The sequence below is a fragment of the Aulonocara sp. 'chitande type north' Nkhata Bay genome, linkage group LG7 (assembly GCF_057382095.1).
Source record: "Aulonocara sp. 'chitande type north' Nkhata Bay isolate Kocher_YH1m ecotype deep benthic linkage group LG7, A_spYH_male_GT1.1, whole genome shotgun sequence".
NCBI lineage: Eukaryota > Metazoa > Chordata > Actinopteri > Cichliformes > Cichlidae > Aulonocara > Aulonocara sp. 'chitande type north' Nkhata Bay.
In genome coordinates this window covers 26,609,556-26,632,292 of record NC_141350.1, presented here as the reverse complement: position 1 = coordinate 26,632,292, position 22,737 = coordinate 26,609,556, and the positions used below count along the sequence as shown (strand labels likewise).

Here is a 22,737-nt window from a genome sequence, read left to right as displayed (position 1 = left end):
TCCTGGCTTAAATGCCATCCACACTGATGAGGCAGAGGTGTTTCCTCCTCCGAGGGCGTGGGCCAAGGGCGTGAACCCATAATGAGTTCTGCCCTGGCGAGAGAGCGAGAGAGAGAGCGAGCGAGCGAACTAGAGAGATAGAGAGAAACAGCTGATCAGCGACCAGCTGAACCTCCAGGCCGTGACAATATATCTTAAAAATGCACAGCGTGTTTGCAAGAGTTGTAGTTTCTAAGCCTTCTGTCAATTATCAGCCAATCATTAAGTTGATCTTGACGACCTTCATGGATGTAACTCAAATTTGAACAGATTGTTAACATGACCCCACTCTACACCCCTACAAAGTTTTATCAGAATTAATTCAAAACTTTTCACACTATTGTGTCTAAAGATAGAAGTAATTACACACATGTGCATACACACAAATACTGCCAAGATCAAAAACCAAAAAAATGCACCCTGTTGGACCCTAACTCCTCTATTCATTCATTCATTCATTCATTCATTCATTCATTCATCTATTTCCTCTGCTTCCATAAAAAACTTTAGTTGTAGAAGTGGTGGATCGACCAACTCACTAACATTTTATTTTGGATGCAGGCATTTGAATGTTAGAGACAATAACAGGCAGAAGTGGATTCTGGTAATGAGATGGCTGTTTATGTAGTTGTTATTTTTTGTGTTGATTATTATTTTAGTTAACACCTTTCTAATGAACAGCTGTTCTCTATTTGCTGGGTGTGTGTATCACTCAGTTCTTCTATATAGAGCTAGACTGGCTGCAGAAGAAGAATCTGGCATACGGGTCAGTGATTCTGACTGACATGTTGTAGCTGCTTGTATTATTCTGCTTGTTTATCATGTTTTTATTGTCTTTTATAATTAACAACAGCTTCATGATCACAAACAGGTAGACAGGTATATTTGCCTGGCTGTTCTTTTCCATCTTTAATGAGCCAGAGATGGCTGCTATAATCATCTGTGTTGTTCATTAGAAAAACTCACACTTTTCTAATGAACAGCTGCGCTATGACTGAGAGTGCTAGCCAGCACACACCCACGTGTATTTTTATTCTTATTCCTCCGTTTATACAATTCATTCCAAACAAACAGAGATATTCCATGAAACTGGGTCTTCTTCCTATCGTTCTGTAAACCATGACTCACATAAAACTTAACATATCTAGAATATCATCTATGTCACAACCCTCCAGACTTAATTTCTCTCATTGTCTTGACGTTTATTACATTTAGTTGCCTTTCTTGCTGAAATACAGTGCATTTTACAAGACAGTAGACAGTTAAATAAGAACAAGTTTGAAATAAATCCCATATAGTTATAGCTGGTAATGCTTTAATGAGAAACCTGAATAACACTGAGCTGATTTATTTTTTTAGTAAAAAAAATGATTTGTGACAGCCTGGGAAACAAATAAAATATTTCTGTCTAAAACATCTACTGGAAGCTGGATATTTATGTGTGGCAAAGATTAAGATGTTTTTGAGAATCCTGCTGTCGCTGCTGTATCACTGACTAATGGAATTATTTAATTCCAACAGTACCCACATGCTGACTATGTATGTGGCAGTATGGCATTTTTAAAAAATATACAAATCAACTTTTTTTAAATGCAAAATATTGTTTCCATGTTAAAGAAATTCTTAAACTTTAAAATTTCTCCCAAATGTTGTTACACTTCGGGATCTAAAGAAGATTGCGGCAGTGAGGATGGCTGCTGTTGCTCGGCATCCACCTCAATTTTGCATGTTTTGTGTGTTTTTAACACTATTTTCTAGGTTTTTTTGTAACATGCAGTGCACTGATAATCTATGACAGACAAACTCTTTTTAGACATTTGACAGCATTCACAATCTGGGACCGCACCAACATACTTTTTAATGAATGGAGGTGCCTTACCTTACCAGAGTGGAAACTACCCTGGAGGAAAAGGGGAAATGAGCCAGAGAATGACAACACCATTCCCCAATTACCAGCATTCTTCTTGCTAACGTCCAAACTTTGGAAAACAAACTGGATGAACTGTGGGCCAGGGTGACTTTGCACTGGGATTGTTAAAGACTGTAATTTCTTTATTTTTACGGAGACGTGGCTTGATTCCTCAGTTCCTGACTCAGCTATTGTCCTTGTGGGTCTTTCCATTAACCACCAGGACTGGACAAAGGTCTCTGGTAAGTGCAGGGGAGGTGGTGTATGCATAATGACTAAGAAGTGGTGGTGTGTGGATGTACAAACAGTTTTATCAGGGTGCTCTCCTAATCTTGAACACCTCATGATCAGATGCAGACCATTTTATCTGCCTAGAGAGTTTAAAACTGTGTTCTGTTCCACTGTTTATATTCCCCTCCATGGCAAAGCCATGAAGGCACTGAATGAGCTGTATGATGTTTTCGACTGGCAGGAAGCACGACGCCCACTTACAGAACAGAGATGAGAGACTTGACATCACGGTGTCTGGATGTCAGAAAGACCAAAGAGCTCCCTGTGGACTACAGGAGACTGCAGGGCATACTCCCATTTACATGGAGGGGACAGAGGTGGAGAGAGTCAGATACTTCAGGTTGCTGGTTATTAACATAAGTGAGGATCTGAGCTGCCGACATCACAAATGTGATCACAAAAGCAACGAGACAGCGGTTCTTCCTTCTGTGGCAGCTAAGGAGGTTGGCATGGACCGCAGAATACTCGCCAACTTCTGTCGATGCACCATCAAGAGTATTCCTTCTGACTACATCATGACCTGGTAGGAAGTTGTAATGCTCTGGACCACAAAGCTCTATGGAGGGTGGTCAAATCAGCACAACGAATCACCAGGTCTGAACTGCCAGCCATCCAGACCTTTACAAACAGCGCTGTAGGAGGAAGGCCCAGAGGACCCTGTCTGATCCCAGCCACCCCAGCCATACACTCTTCAGGGACAGTTTCTACCCACAAACCATCAACCAACTGAGCTGCTGAAATATCGAGGAGGATATATTTCCTTTATTTATATAGTTTATCTTATTTTTATTTAGTGTTACTTATGTGCAGTTTTACTCTTCTCTGTACAATATTGAGGGGCCTAAGAATTTCATTGCTGGTATTGTTACCTGTATATGGGAGGGATAGCACTATGTTAGAGGAGAGCAGAGTTAATTCCAAGCTTCCAGAGATCCATGAATGTTGTAGATATGAGGATTGTGTACTTGTGAGTTGAGGAGGGAAAATTTCAGGAGGAGGCAGCTAGGCAAGCTTTGTGGGTGTTTGGGCCAGAAAAACCAACCACTTCTGTTACTGAGTCCAGAGAGCAAAGGACTCCAGGAGGGCAGGCAGGTAGGTGATAGGTGAGTATCCGAGTCCAGATACAGGCCATATATGGCCTGTATCTGGACTCGGGTGACTTTGCAGATGAGTAGTGCATTATTATAGTGCATTGAAATGCACTATAATAATGCACTACTCATCTTTTTGTGTATAAAATGTGTTATATGATAGGTGGGAATGTAGAAAATTGTTCTATTTTGAACAGCTTCATCTGACTAATATTATACACAGCCTGCTTATACATGTTAGAATATTTTTCATTTTTCCATAATAACAAAGTCTCATACAAAAACTTCCACTAAGAGCAGAATTTTATCAACACCTTTGACCAAAGTGTGACCAAAAGGTTCACAAAGACACGACGTATTTCAGGACAGCTGGATGACACTACAGGAGGCTGTACAGACCTTGGTATTTAATAAAGTGACGATGGCAGCCACAGTTTGACAATGAATACTTTGTCACTTCACTAATTGAGCCTTAATTCACCCAAAAGGACGACATAATTAACTGTACAACAATGCCATTCACCCAGGATCTCTCCTCTTCACCCATTCCCTCTGTGGTCTCGTTAAGAGCCACGACTGAGCGACAGACAGGAAATCAGATCATAAAGGTGTCATCATGTCACCTCATCACTTCTGTTCCCATTTCAATTAACAGATCACTTCTGGTCTGTATTTTCAGGACAGATTTCCCAGCATGTGGTCCTGCGCTGCTCTTTGCTGGATGATTGCTCAGACATTTGGCAATGGAATTCAACACTTTATATTGGTTGTTGCGATACTTTAAAGTAAAATATCTTATCTATTTGCACCACAGTTTGAAACAATCACTAACACTTGTTTCACTTCCATGATATTTTCAGAGTTCAACTATTCAACAACTTTCTCTATTTACATAGCAACCATATTGTCCTTATTTTGCCCCAAATCATGTTCTGCAATAATTACTGTTGTTCTCTGGATAAAGGGAATTAGCTGTTGTTCACACTTGTTTTCCCAAGAAAATTCTCCAAATGCTCCAAGTTAATCAGAATTTGGTTGGTATCCTCATCCTATGGTAGCTGGGATGGTTTCCAGATTATCTATCTACTTCACAATATAATATAATAAAAAAAGTCTTTCTATACACATCAGTATCAAATCATACACTATGGTATTAGTTTTTTTACCTGAGCCTTTTCCCTTTTGTTGACATATCTGTAGACAAAGACGTGTTTGACACTCTCTCACACTGCCTACAGGATTGTGTTGTACAGGGGACTGACAAATTAAAGAAATAACTAAAACGTTTTTCATCTTGTAAGTTTCAGATGTCATTGAGTAAGGGGCTTTGGCACACGATGTAGGACCCATTATTCTAAGTTTATTCATTTCAAGTTGTGCTAAATCAGGAGCGAGCGTAAATTTGTTTGTTTATTTTATCTTGTGCTTTTTGTTTTTAAAATGTTCTTCGTCGTTATTGTTCTATTAATGTAAAAATAAAATAAAATGTAAATTTTATTTCCTGATAAAGTTCGTTAACCAAATACGTTGCTCCGGAGAAGGATTAGAGCCACTGGGTGGGCACGTTTTTTTTTTCATCTGGAAATGAAAAAAAGACGTGCCCACTTTTTTCCCCAGTGGCCCCAATCCTCTTCCGTATGTTTATTACATCTTGTACAAAAGTAGTTTTATTTTAATGGGTGCCACTAGCACTGTTGTGCACTAGTCTGAGTACAAAACGGTACTCGAAGTGTTCTGTATTTCATTTTCCTAGCGGAACTCAAGCAGGCGGACCATAAATACACGGGCTGTTTTTAAGGGGACTCATAACAGCGTAGAACGCTATGTTGTCTCGTGTGTTAGAGGTATGTTCAGTCCTTTAAATGTAGCTCTCTGGGAAATATAGAAAATGTGAAACCATAAGCGCCTTCGTCGACCACATTTCGTCTGTTAAACTTATCTAAGCGTTACTTTGTCGTGAAGCTCGCGTCTTTCTTGACCCCGGCACACCTCTGAGCCCGCAGGTTCACACTGAATAACTGCCTGTCATGTGTGTACCACACTGTGTTTGTGCAAGTTAACCGAGATTACCCACTGTAATTACTAATAATTTCAAACGAAGAGCTCTCGTTTTGTTGCAGTTCGTCCTGCGGCAGTGTGGAATAACTGTAACCCGTTCAAAGGTTGCGGTTTGATTTGACATTTCTAAGTGAGCACATTTTACTGAGCTGACTGCTAAAGGTCCTAAAAACAGTTCACATATTTGCAAAAGACTCTCCTTATGATGGTGAATGCAATTGTCTGATGTCAGCATCGCACTTACGCAAGAATGAACCAAACAATAGAGAAGGATCTGTATGCTGTCCTGGGAGCAAACCCCTCAGACTCGGTTCAGCAGCTCAGACACAGGTACCAGCAGCTGGCCTTACAGGTAAATCCATTCTCTATTTGTTCCATCTGTCTATAGACCCATACTACCTATATGCATGCAAAAGCGGTCTACCCTCATGTATTTCCATTTTGTTGTCCACATTGTGTGCCTTTTCCCTCATTTCAGTCCCTGGAGCTGACCAGATTTTTTTTTTTTTTTTTGGCTTAGGCAACTTACCTGTGTATTTTTTAAGCATAAAAAGGCTCTTAACTCAGTGATGAACCAGTGTTATGTCTATACATAAACAATTTGGGAACAAATCCACTTTAGATGTTATCTTTACACACTTTGTTACTAGCAGACAGTTCCTTTTGTTTGAAAACAGAAAGGTCGTCCTGTTTTGAGCCACCACCTCATACCATTTGGAAAGCATCTGATCATTGCATTGTCATCATGATAAGATTGTATTAAATGTGGCGTTTGTATTCATTCTCACCACTGCATTTACACCTGATAAGTAATGCAGTGGAAGCATATGCAGTTTTTTTCTAATGACATATCTTAAGAGGAGGTGGATAAGGGATCAGCCCCAGCACATGTGGAACTCCATGACTGTCATTTGTGCATGGAAGGATTTTGTTTGCATGAAGAGAAGCTAGCAATAAAATGCTGTCATCAGTTTTGTTAAATGGCGCACAGATATTTAGCTGGAGGATAGCTATTAGCGACAAGTGTGTAAAGCTATTAGAAAATTGTTGGCCAAGACTTTTAAGCCAACTGACCCACATTTGACTGCCTTAGGTGCCAAAAGGTGCCCAGATGAGACTGTGCTGTCTAACTAATTTCTGTGTATTTCTCTGTTACATACATTCTAATGGATGTATCTAGTATCAATAATAAGCTGTAGCTCGGGTGGTAGAGCAGACATCGACCTATCACAAGGTAGTTTGATTCGCAGCCCCTCCAGTTTGCATATCATCTTTCAACTTGCAGGAGAGATAACCCAATGCATCCATGAGAGTGTGACTGTGTGTGAATGTTAGACAAGACACTTGGGCAGGAATAAAAGTGCTTTTAGTGCTCATAGTAGAAAAGCACTGTGTAAGTGCCAATCCCTTTGTTTTTTTGGACAGCTGTCTGGGTCTTCTGAGCCCTCCAAATGTCAAATATTTGCAATAAGTTCATACATAGAAGATGAGGTGTCTGAATATACGTTTGTTTGTGTGTGCACAAATCTGCAGTACCACCCAGACCGTCTTGGAGGGGATTGTTCTTCCGAAGCAGAGTCTGGTGTGAAGAAGTTTCTAGAAGTTGACGCTGCATGGAGGGTCCTTAGTGACCAAACCACTAGGACACAATATGACTTGCAAAGAAGAGGTGGGACTTTAAATTGTGCTTCATTTAGTTTATTTACTGATAAGGTTCGTGATGGTTTTCTTTGACGGGAAAAAATGTTTTGTATTACTTATGTTGATGTAGTTTTATTTTTCACTGACCAAGACTGGCACAAAAACGTGAAAATGCATATCTTCTCTTTACATCTCGTGTTGTTGTTTGATGGGAAAACACAGTTTTCCTATGTTTTTTTTGCTTTGTTTTGTTTTTTTTTAAAGAAATGTAAAACTTTAATCTTGAAAATTCAGACTTTTTTCCCTGGTTTTCGCCCCAACTTTCCGAACTCAATCATCTTTTTTTAAATTTGAACCTGAATGTTCAGCATGAATGCAGTATATCAGCGAAATGCTACAGCTCACCAGACATTATTAATAACCTGGGTTTATTTACCAGCAGCAGAGTACAGTGAATGCACAGTCCACCAAAATTTGCTCTAACCTCAGTCCTGGAGCAGAAAAGGAATCTCTTTCAGCAGGCTGGATATGTTTGACAAATATTATGGATGGAATAAAGTACCAGTACTTCAAAATATACAATATTTATACACAAGTACCAAATATGAATACTGTCATTTAAATATGCTGGCTCTGAAAGTAATGATGTATGAAGTAGGGCTGCCACGATTAGTCGACTAGTCACGATTACGTCGACTATCAAAATTATCGACACGTCGTTTGAAGCTTTGTAAGATCCCAAAAGATGCAGGAATAAGTAGTAGGATTTCCGAGTGTAATAACGGACTGAAACAGAAGATGGCAGCACTGCATGTACAAGGATGCCAGCTGCCGTTAAACTACGAAGAAGAAGAAGCTGTGTCCGGTATCGTAGCTGTGTCCAAATTCAGGGGCCGCATCGTCCTGTGGCCGCATTTGTAGGCCGATTACGTTACAGCGACACCATGAAGACTGTCCAAATTCAAAGACTCCGACAAATGCGCCCTTCATTTCCCCAGATTTGAAGGATGGGTCGGGTGCATACTTCATGGCCCAACCTATCCCAGAATTCATAGTGCGGCCCAGCTCAGTTTCCTTTTTTTTTTTTTTTTTTTTTAAATTTATTTTGCGCCTGTCCCGTTTGGCTCTTTTGCCATCAGAATTGTTGTCTAAAGGCAAAGAAAGATGCCCAACGGATTTACTTTACCAAACTGACCATCCCAGCCTTGCCGTAATGGTCCATTTGATTCACCTTTTATTGTTCATTTTATTTTCACTTACTGAATACGGGACAGACTTGACTGGGGGAAAGAAGGGGAGAAAGAAAGAGGGAAAGAGAAACAGCTGAGAAGAGGGACGGGGGAGAAGGGCAAAAAACAAAAACCAACAGAACGGGCAGAGAAAAAAAAATGCATATATCAATCACCTGGATCACCTGCTGAGAAAGAAAAAAGAAAACAAGCAGAAGAGAACAAGAGTAATAGAATAAACAACATCACAATGATATATGGGAATATGACAGTAAATACTAAATGTTAAACATTATTGTGCAGCACATAAGATCAACAGAACACAGTGTGCTTTGAGGTAGGAGCCAAAAAGGGTGTAGTTTGTGGGTGGATCACCCGTGTGTACACCTGTGAGCATGGACGCGCTTGTTTTTTTTTGTTTTTTTTTTTTAAAAGGTTCCTTCATGTAATGATCTGCTAGAGGGTGTGGGGGGGCCACAGCCCCGTCCTTCAGGGCTTGAAGCAGGTATGGAGGAGATCAAGGCTCCAGACATCCAGAGGCCCCCAGAACACAAGAGACCAAGGAAGACCAACAGAGGGGCAGCCGCGCCACTGTCCCGGAAAGAGCTGAGGAGAGTCCCAGATGAGGGCTCACTCAGCAGCCACGGAGCAGAAGCCAGGGGGAGTTGCAGTGACGCGCCCGTGAGCTCCGCCGGCAGCCAGCCGTGCCTGAGTGACCGAGCCCCAGGCCGAGAGGCCGGGGGCACCCCACCTCCGAAGTGGCCCGAGCCTCCTCTGCACCCTGGTGACATACCCCTACTCCAAGGTCCTGCATGTGTGGGTGGTTGTGGTGGAGCGGGAAGAGGGAGGCAGCTGGAGATGGGGAGGGAAGGAAGGGAGGGGCAAGTGACCAGCTCAGTTTCCAACAATGGCAGCAGCTAGCTAGTTTTAATGTTACTCTTATTATTCTTTCTGGGTCACAAAATAAACGTTTAACATATTTTCAGGCAAGAATTTATCTGTGTAAACTTCAAATATCTGCTCAGTTTATCAGGACACCACATATTTTCAAAAGCGCGCCGACGTTTTCTGAGACGTCTGTTACCCACCAGCTCGATAGCTAGCCGGGGGCAAGGCTCACTAGAGCCGTGAGAACACCGGACTCCTGGCAAATCGTTTTCAAACCCACCGCCGTCTTTCGCTACTTAGGTTAAACATGATATATAAGTCACTTAGATAACTTAAAAATGTTATTGTTTGGCTTTTTTCAGTATTTTATTTGTTCCTGAGTAAATCAGTTTGGCTGAGATCAAAGTTATAGTTTTTACACAGCTGAATAAACATCAAGCAGACAGCTGATTATCATAAGTGTGAGATGCTCGAGAATATACTCCGGTGTCCTGTTATATTTTAGATAGCAAGGAGCAGACGGCTGAGTTTATTAAACTCCACCGAAACAATCTGCAGATTTCATTAAAATTTAATAAACTGTCATCTTGTCTTTATTTTTAGTTAGCACATACCTTAAACATACCAGCTGTAAGCTAATGATAGTTATATAAGAGCAGATGCTGCTGGTGCAATAAGCTGTTCGTTTTACGTCCAATGGATGATGATCTGATTAGTCGACTAATCGCAAAAATAATCGGTGACTAGTCGACTATCAAAATAATCGTTTGTGGCAGCCCTAGTTATGAAGTGTCCAGTGACATTGGGATTTATGGGTTGGCTGTAGCTCAGGACGTAGAACAGGTCATCTCCTAATCAGTAGGTTGGTGCTTCTGTGTGTGGCTACTCCAGCCTACAATCCAAATATCCCTGGGAATTAGACAAGTTGCTCTCTGATGCATCCATCAGACTGTTAATGTGTATGTTAGACAGAAAGCACATCATACAAGTGGTAAACTGAATGGGTTTATGACACAAGGACCCAATGCACATAACGTTATGGGATGCCTGAATGTTTATGTATAATAGTTTTTGTCCTTTTGACAAGTTCAATTCAGTTTTATTTATATTGTGCCAAATCACAACAACAGTCACCTCAAGGCACTTTGTATTGTAGGGGGAAAGACTCTACAATAATACAGAAAGTCAGAGAAAACCCCAACAATCATATGAGCAAGCGCTTTGGAGGCAGTGGGAAGGAAAAACTCCCTTTTAACAGGAAGAAACCTCCAGCAGAACCAGGCTCAGGGAGGGGCGGCCATCTAACACGACCAATTTGGGGTGAGAGAAGGACGACGGGATAAAGACGCTGTGGATGAAGCTCTGGGCAGCTTTTCACCTGCCACACACAAGCTCACACCACACAGCTCCATCAAGTTCTCCACCTCTGCTTTGGGTCCCGGAAGCTACTCAAATAGGGAACCCATGATTAGACGTAATTTTCACTTAAGTGATTTTATTTTAAAATAAGTCGTATCAGTCTGGCTATAGCCTAGCCAAGGTGTTAACTTACTCACGTGGTGAGTATGGATTCACTGCCATCTGCAGTCACTGTGTGGCAAAGGTTTGTTAAAAATAAAATATCCATAGATGGTTTCAAAACTGTAAGAAATAAGATATTTGTTTACCTCTGGTGTGTTTTATGCATATGTTCCTGAAAGCACTCGTCTCTCCTTCATTCTTTATCCTATTTTAAATTCGGACTAGTATAGCAGCAATTATTCTTCACACAGTATTACGCTAATTAAAAGCTAATCAAAGTTTAGCACTAATTATGCATGGTTCAGAGTCATTATCACTGTCAAACTGCATAACTTGATAATGACTGTTTTCTCAGTGAATTGTAAAAACAAAGAAAAAGTAAGTGTGAACATCTATCTTTTCACCCGTCTGTCCATCCTTCCATTATCAGTATGTCACTCAGTTCATTTATCCACCCTACAGTCATTTGCACTATTGTAGTGTTTACTATCGTCTATCCCAATGCACTTGACTTGTAAAAACCCTATATAAGATGTTATCTGAATGAATACAACTTTTCTGGGGGTTAAGTAGGAAAAAAGACTGTAAAGTTCAGAATGATTTACATTTTTAGTACATTTTGATTTACATTTTGAGAGCAGACTCTGACACAATAACTTTAACAGCAAATGTTAAATAATATTGCTTGTTTTTTTCTATAACTGCAGCTACTAATAATGATGCATTGTCACTTCTGCAGCATGGACACTGAAACAGGATTGGCCAATAGATTCTACAGTCTATGTGGATGACATGACCTGGGATGATGGTAATGACACATTATGTACACTAAACATTCCCCCGGAAACCATATTTAGAGTGGCAGGTGCAAGTAAAGCTCTTTGAGTGCTCATGTAGCGTAGAAATGCTCTATACAAAAATCTGTCCATTTAAAGTAAATTGTGTGTTTACCTTTATGAACCACCATAGTGCAAAAATACTATCTTATGCCTGTGAAACTGTGTCATCTTTGGCCTTTTTTAACTAGATTCTACTAAAGAAACTGGAAAGAAAATAATGTTTTGTTTTCTTTTTTTACAAGCTGCTGGTAACAAAGTGTCTAAAGCTGCAATTTAAAATTAAGTTTTTGCTAAATTGTTTGTTGTCTGTATCGACACAAGGCGTTCTCATCACTTGAGTTGGGTGGGTTTTTTTTTTTTGACTTATTCATAGATTAGTGGTAAATGACAACTGTTACACCCCACTTAAAAACAAACCATTATCTGGGGTGGGGGTAATTATTAACTGCCACAAAGTCGACGTCGTTAAAACACTGTTTATTTCACAATTCCAAACGAACCAATTAGGCCCAAATAAAACACAGGGAAGCTCTGTGTCAGGTAGGGGTGCAACGATACACAAAATTCACAGTTTGGTTTGGTTCAATACTTTGGTGTCACGGTTTGATATTTTTTCGATACAAAAAAATGTTCATGCCTTTTTAATTTGTCATTTATTAAAATTATAAATATATATTTTAACTCAAAAGTACAGTTTTTAAATGTAATGTTGCTGAAAAAACAAAGTAATAAAAAAATATCTGATCGAGAAATCACTCATCTTTGGAAAAGAGAGAAATGTCTCTTTCCAAAATAAAAGCTATACTATCCGCTTCTTCTGGGCTATATTCTCAGCAGCATATTAAACATATCAGGTCCCCATAAGGAGAATCATGTGCTAACGGCTGTCTAAATGACTCGGATAAAGTTTGTAGCATGCGTGCTTGTTGTTTTTGTCTTTGCACTAGGATGATGTCGGAGTAAATGTGCAGTCATATTCGTTGTGTTCCCACTAGTGCTGTCAGCGTTAATCTTGTTCAAATGACGTTAACGCCATAACGTGGTAAATCTCCGTTAACAAGTTACCGCGGATCGCCCCGTGCGTGGGGCTGGACGGTGTCAACACGTTAACGAGCTAACTGCGCTAACGCACTAGTTCCCACCAATGTAATTGAGCATTGCGTGGCACATCCGACATACTTTTTTACTTTAGTACCTTCAGGGTCATACGTCACATGAAGACCAAAATAGTTCCAAACGCCACATCTGAATGAGGGTGGGGGAGGTTCAATTTGCCATGTTGCAATGAGCTTAGCTTCTGTCTTGCTAGCTTGCGCTGCGCTCAGTGGATCTGCACTCGACAGTGCAGCCTAGGCAAAGTAGTCAAATGCAGATCCACTGAGCGCTCAACACAGACAGCATCGTCAGAAGAAAAGTTGATAAAATAAATTAAAAATTTTGTATTGTTCGATACATATGCGTACCGAACCGAAAGCACTGTATCGAACGGTTCAATATCGATACGAGTATTGTTGCACCCCTAGTGTCAGGGTCTCCAAGGCCAAAACGACAAACAGAACAGCCCAGTCTAGCTAAAAAACAAAGTAAGACCACTCTATCTATAAGAAAACAAAATACAATGACTGTGCTCCACGTCTTGCCACAAAACATGAGAAAAATGGTTGAAACAAAATGGCAGAAAACAACTACATGCTTTCACTGTGGTTCACAATTGTCTCTGTAAAGGGACACCTTTACTCACAAATATTAAAAACCAATGTTACACCAAGTTTCATAAATTGACACCGCTACAACCTGCTGCCCAAACCACTGCAGCTCACAGCCCAGAGAAAAGGGAAGGAAAGAAGGCGCGGCATTTTGAGATACAGTGGCTGACGAGCTGCAAAACATCTCAGCTGCTGATTATGAGGCAGACCTGGAGCATAGGAGGAGCAAAAGCTCTCTCACATGGGGAGAGCCCCTAGAGGTCAGCGACTGTAACAACAACAAAGTTCCCTGAAAATAATTAGCTACAATAAGTGGACTAAAAATGTCCAAATGAAAACTTTGAATGACCTACAGAAAGGACTCTTACTTAATACCACTTTAAAAAATTACAAGAACTCAGGCTCAGCACTATTTTTGTTTTCTCAATTTTTATTTACCATTTCATGCTCTGTCTGTATATTTTCACGAGTACTGTCCCAGATGTACTTGGTTACAGCTGGTAAATTTCTTCCATCTCTAATTTTGAAAGTGTGTTCTTTCAGATCAGGGTCTATATACACACTCCTGTCGCTGTGGAGGAGTATTCAGTGTCACTGAGGAGGAACTGGAGGAGGAGCCACAGAGGAAACAGCAAGATGAAGGTGAAAAGGAAACTGAGGAAGGACGGCACAAAGGAGCAATTGTCTGCTGTGATACCTGTTCTCTCAGTGTGTATGTGACGTGGTCAACTAATGAAAAAGCTCAAAAATGTCAGTAATATTAATACTTTTTTCTTATAATTTCCAACTCTGACTCTGAGCCTTTCTTATAATCATTAGTATTGACATTTTCCTTTCAAGTGTGCACCAGTCAATTATATGATCAATACTGGCTTAAAGCTGAGACTCTCAGCTCTTAAATGTATTGCATTATCCACAAACCTTTATTTTGGAATCCCCTGTTTTTGGTATCTCAAATGTAATTGGAGAAATCGACACTAAACAATATTATACAATACTACAATATTATAGCAAGGACCACAACAATCCGATCAGGCAGATCTTGAAGAAAGAACTCCCTTTTAATAGGAAGAGACCTCTGACAAGAGCAGGTTCAGGGTGAGTGATGGAAAGAGACGAGATAATAAAAATCACTGGTTCTTACCTTGTGGAGAAAATATTTTCTCTTAAAGTTTTCTCTTCAGGGTAGACTTTGATAAAACTATGCCTACTCCAACAGCAGGGGTGTCAAACATGCGGCCCGGGATCCAGAATCAACCCAGCAAAGACTTCAATCTGGAGCACTGGATAGCTTTGGAAAATGTGAAAGGGGGCATGGATTTTGAATTTTAACTGTATTTCCATACAGTTGAAAATCTATGGAAAATGTAATTCCATTGTGTTCTTGATAGCCAGCTTTTCCTGGTTATTATGACCTCTCTCACAGCCATTCATGCTACCACAAATTAGTTATGAAACAGATAAACAATTAAAGAAAAAACCCTGGTTTTTGTTTTGTTTGTTTGTTGTGGTGATGTATATATGTATTGCCTTAAACAGTATTTGGATTCCAAAAATGCAAGATGGAAAGATCATCTGAAATATTGTGCAGTATACAGTTGTATTTTACTTAATTGTGCTGTTTCACTGCAACGTTTTCACCCTTCAGCTGTAAAAACCTGATTGTCATCCATCCCTGGTGGCGAGGTGGGCGGTATGGCCAACCAAATTTGTGAATACAGTAACCCGAGAACAAGATTATGTAGGATTTTTTTTAAAAATTGGTACCATTAGGTGCATACTAAAAATCTTGGATGAGTTTGAAACTTGCGAACTCGAACTCAAGGACAGAGGTTTTCTAACGATTGTGTGAATGCTATAACTCAAGAAGGAAATCACCATAGGTCACAGATGTCAAACTCCAGGCCTCGAGGGCCGGTGTTCTGCAGGTTTTAGATGTGATCCAACACAGCTGATTGAAATGGCTAAATTACCTCCTCAACATGTCTTGAAGTTCTCCAGAGGCCTGGCAATGAACTAATCATTTGATTCAGGTGTTTTGACCTGGGGTGATATCTAAAACCTGCAGGACACCGGCCCTCGCGGCCTGGAGTTTGACACCCCTGGCATGATGGTGCTGAGCATAACCAATTCTTTTCAAGTGCATCAGACAGCACAGAAACTAACAGACCTTTTTTGTGGTCCCATCACAAGATGTTGCTATGGTGCCACTGGTAAACAACATCTTAAATAGACTATTTAAGCAGTATATTTTAGATCAGAAGAATTACGTGCTGCACACAGTCAACAGCAACATGCCTCCTGCTTGAATTTCAGTTTAGAGCTCACCATGTTTTTCAAAACTATATCTTTTGCCACAGTGTAACTTGGTTAAGGATTCGACTGTATTCACAAGAAAGCATACAGTTGAAAAACGTAGTGTATGGCCAATGATCTTGTCCCATGTTTGTTTACGTTTGGCTCCGCCCATTAGAGTGTTATACTTCACTGAATCCCTGCTGCTGTCAACACCCAACCACTGCAATATGCATGTGTCCGTTCTGCTGCCGTTAGTAAACTATTTTTGAATCCTATACAAAATGTATATACATGTACTTACTTACACATATCTAATAATTTTGCACTCTCCCTGCATGGCGGTCTTTATCCTTTAAGCGCAGGCCTTCTACCAGAGGCCTCGGAGCTTGACGGTCCTGTGCACTATCTTTGCTGTTCCTAGGATTGTGGTCTTCTGTACAGTGATTTCACATGTTTTTCCTGAGATCTGCTCGAGTCATTCAGCAGCATCTTTTCACAGCCTGTACTGGGATTTTTCCTGGTGTGTCTCTATGGATCTTGTGCTTAAAACGTTTGCCTGTGTTGCCATGATAAGTCCCTCTGTGCTATCTTTCAGCCCAGCTCTGTCCAGCCACTGGTAGGATTTCTTGGTATCCGCCACTTCTATCCGCCAGCGGGGCATGCCATGCACGAGCCTGTTCATCCATGATGGTTCTTTTTCTTGCTTCTCTTCTTTCTGTGATTTCTGCTGCCTGAGCTGTTCACTATCAGTTGTGGCCATTTTCCCGTTTCTTGATGTACTTGGGGATCTTTGTTGTTTCATCCTGGACAGTGGTTCTTACACTCACTACTCCCCTGCCTCCTTCCTTCCTCTTAGCGTACAGTCTCAGGGTGTTGGATTTGGGGTGAAACCCTCCATGCATGGTAAGGTAAGCTTCCTTGTCTAGATGTCAGTGGTTTGTACCTCCTCCGTTGGGCAGTTGATTATCCCAGCAGGGTGTCTGACGACTGGCAGGGCGTAGGTGTTGATTGCCTGGATCTTGTTCTTCCCATTCAGCACTTGCCTCACTCTCTGCAGCTATTTGGTGGTAGCGGCTTTCCTAGCGGCCTCTTCATGGTTCCCATTTGGCTGTGGGATTCCCATGTAGCTGTCAGTTTCTGCAGTATTGCCTTCTGGAGTACAATCCCACAAGTTCTGACTACCTTCCTTCTCTTTGTTGTGATCCAACTACACTTCTTCTGACCCAACCCAGATCTCGACTGAAGTCCCGGGGTGACCGTGCGTTTGCTCTGGCTGCCCCGGTACTGTGGAATACCCTTCCTCTCGACCTCCGCGCATCTGATTCCATTGCACTGTTCAAATCACGATTAAAAACCCACTTATTCAATCTTGCCTTTCCCTCTAGTTAATATTTCTTTTATGATTTTATATCATGCACTTTTATGCTCATTTAAATTCTTGTTTGCTCTGTACCTGTTGCTTTCCTATGTATTAGTGACAGTTATCTGCTTGCATATTTAGTACTTGCTTTGGTCCTATTTCTATTATCCTCCTCCTATACTCTATTTTACTTGTTAAGCACCTTGGCATACCCTTGGTTTTTAAGTGTGCTTTATAAATAAAGTTTATTATTATTATTATTATTCTTCAGTCCAAATGGCACTCCGATGTCATATATATACGTTTATGATTTAATAAAATAAGTAAATACGTACACACTCAAACAACCTTGAGTATTGTCAAAACACTGATAATATGGTTATAAAAACTATAAAAGAAAACACAGACACATGTGCACACACACACAAGCATGCTGTGACTCAGAAAAAAATTATCCTGTGACTACATAGAGGTCCTAACCCTCCAGTTGAACCCAGTACCCTAAATGACAGAGCTATTCTCCCCTCAGCAGGGCTGCGACAGACACACAAAGGGATAACGACTGGTAATGACTCTCATATCTTTGGTCACTCAGCCTGCAAAGGTCACATCTAACAGGAGATCTGAGTGATGATCATCTTTCATCCATCCGTCCATCTTTGCATTTTTCAAAAATAGGAGTTCAAAATGAGGGGTGAGGGGCAAATAGTTGAGATTTGACAGAAAAGAAGATGAGAAGGAGTGACACATTGTCTAAATTTTTCACTAATTATTTTCCTCTCTAGCAGTAACAGTCAAGAGTGCAGGGGAGATTATGTGGGTGGGGGAAGTGGTGTGTATATGTCTGTGTGTGTTGAGGGAGTGGGCAGGAGGAGGAGTTGACAGCTGATGTGTAATTGAGGGTTGGTAGAATATTGATGTGACAGACACAGAGACATGCTGAGATGTGCTGGGACACAAAATCCATTTCACCTGCTCACCACCTACAATTAGGCTCCTTTAGATCACTTTCTAACCATTTTCTGGACAAAAACTCATTACACCCCACCCTGTTAGGACCCCCTTTTCTCATCACACTGTAAAATCTTAAAATCCATTTAATTAAACCAAATGTAATTCAACTTATCTTTTTTAACATGTATGGAAAAAATAAATAAGGTTAGAATAAAGTTGGACTGTTTTTGGACTGTAGTTCAGAGTGAAATTATATAGACTAGATTTTGGATCTGTTTCATTATTAATTTTACTCCAATCATGTCAGTAATATTTTACAGAAAACTGACCTTAGATCAGTTTATTGATTGAGTCACAACCGATGCAGGGAAGCTAAAAGCGTCAACATGCCTCACTGAAAGTAAAATCGCTGCTACAGTGATATGAGTCTTCTGGATCATGTAAACTGAAAACACACGCAAGCCAATCAACCTGTCAAGAGAGCATGATGATTTCTAATGAAAGACCTTTTTGATGGAAGGAATGATTCACGAACAACGTGGAGCATAATAAGAATAGAACCAAGCAATAATATGATATTTTAAAAAATGTAATTTCGATTGAGTAACGTCTTTGTAAATAATTTCTGTCTTAAAATTCATTACAATCTAATTGAAAGGTTAATACATTTAAATATCAGAATGATTTAAATACAAATATTAGCAATGCTGTTCCTTTGAGAATGTGCCAATCTTGAATCCTCCTTTTGTTTATTTATTTATTTTGGGAAAAAATGGCTTAGCGGCACTGTATATGACCCTACTACTACCAAAGAAGACTATGTATACTGTATATATAGAATCCAGTGTATTTAAGTATCTTATTTTTGGAAAGTTGAAGTCATTCACATCCATGAGTTTTGGAACCATGACACGTCCACATTGCACCCATCTTTTGATGGATGTTTTCAGCAGAATAATACATGATGATGCATGATCATTAGTTCACTGTACTGAAGTGCCATCAGTCACCAGATCTGGATCCAGCTTTGGGCTGTGTTCGAACAGAAGATTTACGTCATGGATGTGCAGCCAGTTAGTGATGTTAATATGAACCAAAATCTCCGGGTTAGGAATGTTACCAGGACTTTGTTGAATCTATAGTAGAAAGAATTAAGTCTGAAGAAAAGCAAACGAAGGTCCAAATTGCTGCTTGTGCGACATACCTAATTAATTGGCTGGTATTGTATTTTGCCTACTTTAAAAAAAAAACAAAAAACAAACAAACAAAGGGAACTTACAACAATATGACTATAACCATTTAGGAAGGGCTTGTGTGACAAAGCAAGTCACACAAGCAATAGCAAAACACAACCGACCCCTCTATGTTTTGGCATTTTTGGACTGGACATAGAGGGAAGGCTGCCTACTGAGAGGTACACAGAATAGAGGGCAGTGTTTCCTGGCTGAAGTTAAGCTGCTTCATTCCTGGTTTAGCGTGAGTAAGCTCTGATGGCTCACAAGGCCCCAAAAGGCCTCAGGCCACCACTCACTTCAGTGTGCGCTTGGCTTAGTCTGCCCTCTCTGCCTGCCCCCTGTGTCTCTACACTCACCCCCCAGAATGCTGCTGTCTTTTTATTATCAGTGAGATCTGTTGATATGTAGAATTTGAGCTCATTAAATGAAAATGTAATTATCAGTTGTACTTTATTAACAGATTACTTTCTTTTTTTAGATTAATCTCTCAAATTGTATGCTGTTTATGATATAATATAATATAAAACATGTAATATAAAGTTATTAATTTAACAGAAAATAACATTCTAAAAAGCACAGCTAAATGTGGTTGCTTTTTGTTCATTTTTTTCTTAATGCTTTAATGCTTTATGTGTTTTAATTGAATTCTTTCCACAGAAAGTGAATCAGGAAAATGTACAGGAAAAAAAATCAGTCTTATTTGGCTAAAATCTCTGGTACATGATTTTGACTACATAAAATATATTATTTGACTGTTTTGGTTTCTACTTAGTTTTATCACTGATAACATGAAAATAATGGAAAAAAACAACTTTGTATTTCAATAAAAAATGATCCCAGTGTCAAATATTCTGTAATGATTGCAGCTTAAAAGCACATATAGATTTGATAAAAGATATATGATGATATATAAACAAAATCATATTGATTATCTAATTATAAGTTAATGTGCAATCTATACTCTTCCTTCAAGAATACCCCTAATCTCTTCCTATCTACATCATGGTACAACAGTTTGAATCTACCTCTAATGCTCCTGCCCTTAATTCCCTTACATCTGATATCTACACACACACACACGCACACACACATTATTTCTACTTTCTTTCTCTCCACCACCTGTTTGGGGCTTTTCTATGTGGGACGCTACGTTCAGATGAACAGAATAAAGTTTTGGGGGTGTTTTCTGTGTGGAGTTTGCGTGTTCTCCCGTGTATAGGTGAGTTCTCTATGGGTACTTCAGCTTCCTCCTACAGTCCAAAGACATGCAGTTAGTGGTGTTAGGTTACGTCTTTGGTACAGGAACGTCGCACGACACCTTCCACAGTCAGATGGTCTGTGGGCCACTCTTGCTCTTGTTGTTGGTCTGTCAGCCGTGGAGGAGAGCGAAGTTCTAACACACAAGCTGAAAAGCATTTAATCATAACTAATGATTAAATGCAGAGTGATGTGTAAACATATGAGTGAAAAAAGATGACTGAAGAAGAAACCCATCAGCCTAGGCTTATTGTAGCATAACTACGGGGATTCAGTAAAAAAGAGGAAAGACCTATTGGATGATGTGAGAGATGCATCTGGGCCTTCAGGTGGTCCATGTGTATGCGTTTGCTGCACTGGTAGTAAAAGCATACGTGGGCAGACAAACACAATTCTAAGAGACTGAGACCTTTATTCGTCAGACTGTGCTGATGAATAAAGGTGGTCATAACAAATAATGACTTTCAAGCATGTTACAATTGTATGAACGCTGTTTTTGCCTTATATGCTATATTTAATTGTATGTTTGCACATCTTTCAATAAATCAGTGGACCCATTTCCTATTTTTGGAATATAAAAATAAAGGAGGGATGGCTCCAGTCTTTCACAGTACTCTACATGAACTTCATTCCCCTGCTAAAACCTGTACAGTGTTAAAAGAAAAGGAAGAAGACAGATAAGTGGAGAGCGGAGAGTCCATCATTACATGCTGAGCAGCTCTGTGGACAGCTGGAAGCCTCGCTTCAGCATAAGCCGAATTCTGTTCTGACATTCAAACAGTATAAAAGCGTTGACAGGAGCAGCTTTTCAAATGTGACCTGATTGCTGAGAGCAAATGTCCTGTTATTAACAGCGCTTCTGCATGTGCTGATAAATGAAGTGAAGCGCAGAGGACAGCAGACCTGTCACTTCTTGTCACTCCTTCTCTTTCTCTACAGGACAAAAAAGGATTTGAACAGAGCAGTCAAAGAAATGTCAGAGAAGAAATGTCTTTAGTTTTCTTCCATAGTGTTCAGTAGTTCAACAGTAATTAATGATAGTGATTTGGAAACAAAACAAATGAGTAAACAGTAAAATATTTCAACATAATTGCACGTTCCATTTTATACTTTACTTTAGCAAACTTATGTTTACAAAGTGTGATTTGGGAATTTGTTCATCACACTCCATATTTTCCATTATGTACTTTTATAAATAGTTGTGAATTATTGTGCAGTGACTTTTACAGAAAGGCAAAAACAATGTGGCGACCACCACCACACACACATAACAAAACAGAACAGGACCAGACTAAAACATCAAGCATTGTACTGCCTGTCTTTTAACTGTTACCGAAAAACATTGACCATTTTTCTTTTATCTAACAATGGGAAGTGGTGGTATTATTTATTTATTTATTTATTTATTTATGTACAAAAAAACAATTAAAAACTATGAAAACACAGAACTATCAAAATTTAAAATGAATGTCCTCACATGTGAATCTCATTTTTCTGAGAAAAAAAAAAACAGGTAAAAAAAAAAATCAGGTAATTCTTTGTTTTTACATTCGTCAGGTCCCAATCAGCCCAAATAGCAAAGAGAAATTAAAAACGCATGCCATGAAAGAGGTCGGGTCTTAGAAGGTTAAGATAATCCAGTTCAGCCCAGGCACAACGCATTGCTGAGGCAGGACAGCAATGTGTTGTCGATGTGGAGTTGTCGTAGTGGAAGTACTGACCAGCACTCAGTCCCAGAAACTGGAAAAACGCTTGCTCTGGTGTAAAGCCACAGTACTCAGCCAAAAAAAATTCTTCCTCTGCTGACAGGAGGCCTTCATTTGCAGACAATACTATGGCAGCAGTGGTAGAGAGAAGCTGGAGAGTGAGTGGCAGGTGGTAGACTGAACCTGCCCACTCTTATGTAAAGGGTTGGGTACAGGAAGAGCAGTCAAAGATGAGACTCAGTGTCTTTGAGCCCCCCTCAAGCTAGGCTCCAAAATAAAGCGACTTGCACTCAAGGGCAAACCTAAACTCCTACCACAACATTTTTTACAGGAAAGAAGGAACTGCCTCTTGCCAATCACTCAAAGCCGAGTCCACTGGGTCCATACTGGTATTAAACTTCTATCACATGTTGCTGTGCGACAGGCAGGTAGTGGACCCAAATGCAGGACTTGTGAGATAGGAAAATGAACTAAAGACGATAGCTTTAATGCTGTAAACTGGGGGGGGAACAAAGACACAAATAATCCAGGAATATGTCTGGGGAACTAAAAAACACACTAAGCACACAACATGAGGAAAATTGCAACAAGAGTAGAAAAGTGGATATTTAAATACACACCAGGTAATTAGGGAAATTAAAACACCAGGGAACACAGCTGAACAAAGTCAGGAAAAACAAGACAGGGGAAGCAAATCCAAACACAAACCACACGA

General features: G+C 40.0%; 1 protein-coding gene across 1 annotated transcript; it reads left to right on the top strand.

Annotated features, from left to right (window-relative positions):
• Window positions 1–5,039: 5,039 nt before the first annotated feature.
• dnajc24 (DnaJ (Hsp40) homolog, subfamily C, member 24) lies at window positions 5,040–21,033 on the top strand. Its single transcript, XM_086299686.1, has 5 exons — window positions 5,040–5,740; window positions 6,922–7,057; window positions 11,407–11,475; window positions 13,756–13,962; window positions 14,432–21,033. Exons 1-5 carry the CDS (start codon window positions 5,639–5,641, stop codon window positions 14,542–14,544), a joined length of 627 nt encoding a protein of 208 aa, XP_086155812.1. The 5' UTR covers window positions 5,040–5,638; the 3' UTR covers window positions 14,545–21,033.
• The last annotated feature ends 1,704 nt before the right edge of the window (window positions 21,034–22,737 follow it).